The 7497-nt window shown below is 39.2% G+C and overlaps 1 protein-coding gene across 1 annotated transcript; it reads right to left on the bottom strand.

Annotated features, from left to right (window-relative positions):
- Positions 1 to 1033: 1033 nt before the first annotated feature.
- LOC141134260 (olfactory receptor 11L1-like) lies at positions 1034 to 1960 on the bottom strand. Its single transcript, XM_073623838.1, has one exon. The coding sequence runs from the start codon at positions 1958 to 1960 to the stop codon at positions 1034 to 1036; it is 927 nt and encodes a 308-aa protein (XP_073479939.1).
- Positions 1961 to 7497: the final 5537 nt, after the last annotated feature.

The following is a 7497-nucleotide window of genomic DNA, read 5'->3' as shown; positions in this document are numbered from 1 at the left end:
TTTTATTAATTTGGATATTTCCAAATTAACAGATTTGTTTAAATTCATTAAAGAATGAATTCGGAACGAAACGATTTGCACATGTCTAGCAGCATTGGAATAGAGAAGAGGTAGGAAAATGGGCCACTTGAGAGGTTACCATATGTAGGGCTGGGTCTGCTTTTCTATGCAATAAATTTTACATTTTCATTATGAGTAACTCACACTCAGTGGATGGATGAAGAAGAGGAGAAAAATTATTTTTCAAAATAATAGATTACAAAAATCACCATCTATGTATTGTTAGTATTATGTTAAAGAAAAAAACAGGACTGGTGAAACAACTAAAAAAGCTGCAACTCAAAAGTGAAATATACAACAAACAAGTAAAAAAAGCAAAAAGGAAGTTGCGCTATTGCATGAGATAGACAGATTCATGTGATGTGACAGACAAATAATCCTAATAATCCTATAATACCACAAATAAATTGATAAAAATCAAAGAAATATGAAAACCCTACAGTGATGAACTGGTACTGGGTAATAAAAAAAAAAACAAATGAAATAACATACTATAAAAATACTATAAAAATCGTTAATCCTGTATCGTGACAAATACAAAAAACTTGTTGAATAAACAAAGGCAAACAGTCCAGAAAATATGTGAATATCGTGAATAAAAAATATAACATGAGTCTACAAATAAACATATATACTGGAAAAAATGAAAATTATGAATGAATGAAAAATGAAAAAAGTCTTTGAGAAAAATAAAAATACTATAAAAGTGAAAAAATCAAGGTGAAAGTCTCTCCAAAGATACAGTATCTCCCAACGGGGAGTAAATAATTATAATACCCTGTGAAGGATCTTCTCAATTCAAAAGGCACTGTGACTCCACCACCATATAGATTAAAGACTTACCAGCTAGACAAGCTGTCAGAGCTTGTGGCTAATACCCAGCCAGGGCCTTTAAATCCTCCAACACCTCCAGTGTTTAGTTTAATAAAACCATACATTAAGTTTGCATGCTCATTTTCATCCCATTGTTATATCAATGAATTCTGCAAGTTTTGTGAAAAGCTTCTTTAATGTCATTATTCCTAAAACTATATATGAGAGGGTTGATCAATGGAATCATGACCGTATATGAAAGAGAAAGTACTTTGCTGGAAGTTAATGACTGTCCCCGTGTTGGAACCAAATATGTACAAAGAAGAGATCCATAAAATATTGACACGACAGTGAGATGGGAGCTGCAAGTGGAGAAGGCTTTTTGTCTTCCAGTGACCGAAGGGATTCTTAAGATAGTGCCGATAATATAACAATATGATGCAATGATGAACAAGAATGGCAAAATAGCCAAAGAAATGGTAATAATAGTAACTTCAATCTGTAGGACATAGGTGTCTGAACAAGAAAGGCTCAACATAGGAGAAACATCACAGAAAAAATGGTCAATGACATTGGAGCCACAAAATTTTAAATCAGAGATTTCAAAAACATATTTTATGATTGCAGAAAAGCTCAGTAACCAAGAAGATATAATTAGCTTTAAGCAAAATAAATAGTTCATAATGGTATTATAGCGTAGAGGGTTGCAAATGGCAAGATATCGGTCATAGGACATCACTGTTAACAGGAGAGTGTCAAATGCCAAAGAAGCACTAAAGAAGTAAAACTGAGCAAGGCAGCTTGTAAAAGTGATGATGGTTTGTCGATTGAGCAGCACACTGAGCAAGATCGGACTTACGCTGTTGGCCATGATATTATCTGATAAGGAGAGCTGAGTGAGGAAGATGTACATTGGGGTGTGTAGATTTCTGACCTTAGCCACCATAACTATGAGGAGCAAGTTCCAACTTGTTGTAAGGCAGTAAATTATAAAAAAGATAACAAAGAGCAAAATGTTGAGATGATAGAGATTGTGGAATCCCAGAAGATGAATCTCAGTAATTGTGGTGAAATTGTTCTGAAGCATAGCTTAAGATAAGAAGATGCAAGTCTTTGTATAAGATAATATAAGTTTATTTTTAGTTCTTCATAGGAACAAGTTAGGGTTGTATGTGCTTCCCTTACATCTAATGATCAACTGACCCAACTTTAACAATTTTCATTTGACCAAGCTAGATACCTTTTGACAGACTTTGTAGTTATGTAGCAAAACGTTTTCACTTTATCTGTAAATGTTATGTTTTAACAACATTACATTACAATGTGGCTTGCGTAGAAATTGTATACTGTATGTTTATATTATATTTGCAGTCTATATATTTTTTTTTATTTGTTATATTTTTCCACTAAAGTCCAACAATAAATTTTGCATGACCTGTGGAATTTCCCCTGATTAAATATAAACAAGAAAAGAAGCAGTAAAGCCCTAGTGTCCTAGTTAGGGGAATCTGTTTATAATCCCATAACTCAAAAGCACTCCCTAAAAAAGGAACAGCTTAAAGTGATACTAAATTTTATTTTTATTTTCCTCTAATCACATTCCTTTAAGGTAGTGTACTGTGTGTTCATTTACCTTTTCCTTCATTTTATTTTTTAAATGTTTCTTTTTGGTGTCTGATTTTGTCACTTGCTGTTCTTTTTAAGGTTGCCCTGTCATCAGAGCCATTCTGCATGCGGTTTACCAGGAGTGTGCGCCCCCTCCCTTGGGACTACATCCCTGTGGAGATGTCTGTGTTCACAGGCACGGCCGCGGGCGTGTCTAAGACTCTGTAGCTCCGCCTCCCATGCCATGTTATTGAAATGAGAATCAGGATCTCAGCAGCACAGCCCCGTCTTTACTCCGCCCCCTTTTTTGTAGAAGTGAAAGAGTCTCTAGTCTCCAGTTCGTCGGCTGCAGACTTTCATAGAATGCCAGCAGCAACAACCTAAAAACGCTAATTTATAAAATAAGGTAATTTAAAAAAAATATATATTTACAATTACTGGCATCCTTCTATAGTAATTTTTAATACAATATTGTTACTGTAGGGGCGTGCTGGGGAGGCAGGAATGGGCGTGGCTGCTGGGAGGTGTCTGTGCACCGAAGGCTGTAATACACTTTGAGAACAAGGCTCGTGCTCGTCCTCTCAGTCAGTGAAAAAGCGAAACTGCGCATGCACGATGCTGCTAAGCATAAAGGAAATTGTAGTTTCCATTAAGATATGACGTAGCGGCGGGGGGGGCGTGCTCCAAAAACCGGAAGCTAAGGCAATCGAACATACTGTAAAGGAGGAAGTGCTGAAAATTGTTGTCAATATAACTGGTAAAACAAAAATTTTGCCATAAATAATAGATAGATTCCCGATCTATGCAGCATAAAAATCAGATATATGTAAAAATAAATGTAGCTTTACAACCCACTTTAATTGTTCATGATGAAGCGATCTTCTCTTCAAAACACATGGAGCTGTTTGCCACCGTGACCTGGTCATATAATTATATCCAGCTTGGGGGGTACATACTAACCTTTTTCTCTAATAACCTAGATATTCTCCAGTTTTTGCTTCACACACTTTAACTAGAATATCACTTGCATTGGGTAACTTTTTGTAGGGTCTAGTGCAGTGATGGTGAACCTATGGCACGCCTGCCACAGCTGGCATGTAGAGCCCTCTCTGTGGACACGTGAGCACACACTGACTGGCCATTGCTTTCACATTACCTCCCTCAAAATCCTATATGCGAGCAAGCCTTCATGTCAGCCTTGCTCTGTGCTCTCCCCTCTCTGCGCTCTCCAGCACCCCCCTTCTGGACGCTCAGCGAAGCAAGAGAAGGCCAAACAAAGCAAAAAAGTGTCTTCTCCTCTGTCCTGTGCCCAATCCACCCCTGGCAGCCTCCAATCTCCAGGTGAAGACAGACCGGGAGAGAAGAGTGAGTACTCTGCCAAGGCTTCATATTGTCCTTGGGGGGGAAAACAAGTACAACAACCCAGAGCCAACATGGTAAAGGCTAATAAATCTCTGGTGAAGTGGGCACCAGCGGAGCGGCACACAAGGGCATTGGGGAAGCTGGAGGTGCCAAAACCCACCATGGGAGCTCAAGAAGAGCAAAGCCAAGAAGGCTGCTATGAAGAAGCAGGTGAAGGAGGATGATGTGCTGAAGCTGGGTGCTGGATCAACTTTATCTGACAGCAGAGAGTCAGCCCTGAGGAGACTGCCAAACTTCTGCTGGACTCCTAGTGAGTGTATACAGAAATATACAGAACTTAAAGAGAGTGTGCTGTGATGTCTGGTGGTGAACATGGAACACATCAGAAATCATTGGACTGTGTCATGATGAGAAGCAGTGATCTGATTATAGCTATGTATTCGGACAATCCTCCAAACACCATATAAAAAGGATAGACAATGTTGTCACCCTAAAAAAAATTTGTACACATAACCTATAGAAATGGTCCGACGTTGATATTTTCTATAGGAAGATTTAAAGCGGAACTTTACCCATAACAACTCGATAAAAAATAATGTTCTTTAGCATTAATAATTATGCAACCAAAATGAGTGTGTGCTGTAATTTGCCTCTAGCATTGCACCTGTTTCTTCTTACTGGAGGCCGCCATTTTGCTGAAGCCCAAAGCCCCAGCAGTAAATCATAAAGTGGAACTAAACCCATTGCTTTACCAGTTTCAAAAAACAGTTGCCTTCCTGGAATGTTGGAAATGCAAACGGTCACATTTTTGATTGTGTCTTCAACCAAACTGTCAAACCATCAAATGGTTGGTGTCATAACTGATCACATGTGCAGCACCATGGCAGTTGCAGTTCAAACAGAAGCAGCTTCCTTGACTGTGAAGGATAGGAAGGTGTAATTCCACTGTAAGGCTGTCAGCAGATAGACCTCTACAAACTCAGCAGTGCCTAAAAATGAAGAGCAACTGAGCATATGCAGAGCAGAGTGATACAGTGTATTACTGGATGTTAAACAGTATAGGCACTTATTTTATAATGTTTTACATAGCTATACCTGCAAAAGGAGCCAACCTGAAGTGATCTAGCAAGACCTAATTTTCTGACTAAAGTTCCACTTTAAGTGTTCCAATGGGTTAGAGTCGTTCACACATTTCAACATTTGTATTTTCATTTTCTCAGAATAACACTTGCTGCAGTTTGTTTTTTCTTTTTTTTACGATAATACTTTTAAAATTCATGCAAAACATTCAAACTTTTTCCCAGCATTCAAAAAGACAAATAATAACACTTACTTCATTAGAAGTGAGGAATGAACAAATCTAGTGTTCCATTTTTTATCAAATTGGAATCCTAAAGTTTTCCTTTAAATCTAAAGGGAGCGTTTATAAATGGAATCTGCATGTATTAAACTATCATGTTGTAGTTTAAATATTAATTGTAATACAGGTTGTAATAAATAAAAACTGTATAATCCACTGTTCTTATAATGCCCCACTGGTGATACATTCAGTTTAAAGAAGCTCAAAGGATCTTCATAAGACAAGGAATGAGTTCATGCGTCTCCTTTTATACGTAGAACATGCAACTGTACAGTCTAAAGGGAATCAATTACAATTCTCTAATGTTTATAAAAAATATGGATATAATAATGCTCTATCTATTGGTGATGGTATGTAGTACATATGTTTGTGATGTTATACACTAAATGTTTAAAGCTGAACTCTAGACAATCAGATGAATAAAAATGAAATACGTATAAGACAGACAGTTTTACCAGCCAAATAATTTGTATTTCTCTCCCTCTGGTTATGAGATCTACAGTATATCACAAAAGTGAGTACACCCCTCACATTTTTGGAAATATTTTATTATACCTTTTCATGTGACAACACTGAAGAAATTATACTTTTCTACAATGTAAAGTAGTGAGTGTGCAGCTTGTATAACAGTGTACATTTGCTGTCCCCTCAAAATAACTCAACACACAGCCATTAATGTCTAAACCACTGGCAACAGTACACCCCTGAGTGAAAATGTCCAAATTGGGCCCAAAGTGTCAATATTTTGTGTGGCCACCATTATTTTCCAGCACTGCCTTAACCCTCTTGGTCATGGAGCTCACCAGAGCTTCACAGGTTGCCACTGGAGTCCTCTTCCACTCCTCCATGATGATATCACAGAGCTGGTGGATGTTAGAGACCTTGAACTTCTCCACCTTCCATTTGAGGATGCCCCTCAGATGCTCAATAGGGTTTATGTCTGGGGACATGCTTGGCCAGTCTCTGGAGACAAGCTTGGCCAGTCCATCACCTTTACCCTCAGCTTCTTTAGCAAGGCAGTGGTTGTCTTGGGTGTGTGTTAGGGGTCGTTAGCATGTTGGAATACTGCTCTGCTGCCCAGTCTCCGAAGGGAGGGGGTCATGTTTTGCTTCAGTATGCCACAGTACATGTTGGCATTCATGGTACCCTCAATGAACTGTAGCTTCCCAGTGTCGGCAGCACTCATGAAGCCCCAGACCATGACACTCCTACCACCATGCTTGACTGTAGGCAAGACACACTTGTCTTTGTACTCCTCACCTGGTTGCCGCTAAAAATGCTTGACACCATCTGAACCAAATACATTTATCTTGGTCTCATCAGACCACAGGACATGGTTCCAGTAATTCATGTCCTTAGTCTGCTTGTCTTCAGCAAACTGTTTGCGGGCTTTCTTGTGCATCATCTTTAGAAGAGGCTTCCTTCTGGGACCACAGCTATGCAGACCAATTTCATGCAGTGTGCGGCATATGGTCTGAACACTGACAGGCTGACCCCCCACCCCTTCAACCTCTGCAGCAATGCTGGCAGCGCTCATACGTCTATTTCCCAAAGACAACCTCTGGATATGACGCTGAGCATGTGCACTCAACTTCTTTGGTCGACCATGGCGAGGCCTGTTCTGAGTGGAACCTGTCCTGTTAAGCCACTGTATGGTCTTGGCCACCGTGCTGCAGCTCAGTTTCAGGGTCTTGGCAATCTTCTTATAGCCTAGACCATCTTTATGTAGAGCAACAATTCTTTTTTTCAGATCCTCAGAGAGTTCTTTGCCATGAGGTGCCATGTTGAACTTCCAGTGACCAGTATAAGAGAGTGAGAGCAATAACACCAAATTTAACACACCTGCTCCCCATCACACCTGAGACCTTGTAACACTAACAAGTCACATGACACACCAGGGAGGGAAAATGGCTAATTGGACCCAATTTGGACACTTTTACTTAGGGGTGTACTCACTTTTGTTGCCAGCGGTTTAGACTTTAATCAAGATAAAACGTATGTCAAGGGCGCTCAGAATGTCAGGACCAGGCAGATAGTGTCTTTATTGGATGGATAAAGTGGTCTTCAAACAATTAGGGCTGCACTCAAAGAGGGAAGCAATCTCTAATAGAAATCAAATAAAAGAAAAAAGGCACCTCTAAGTGCAGAATTAAAACTTTTAATATCCTCAAACAAGATTAAAAACACTTACAGAATCAAGGATAAGAAGAGGCATAACATGGATGTATGAAGCAGGTGATCCGGCATCAGGAGGTCCCAGTGTATCACAGCTATCCAGGGTTAACAATATGCAGCAG

Source organism: Aquarana catesbeiana, linkage group LG03 (assembly GCF_042186555.1).
Source record: "Aquarana catesbeiana isolate 2022-GZ linkage group LG03, ASM4218655v1, whole genome shotgun sequence".
NCBI lineage: Eukaryota > Metazoa > Chordata > Amphibia > Anura > Ranidae > Aquarana > Aquarana catesbeiana.
The sequence above is the reverse complement of the archived record's forward strand: the minus strand, read 5'-3'. Positions and strand labels throughout refer to the sequence as shown.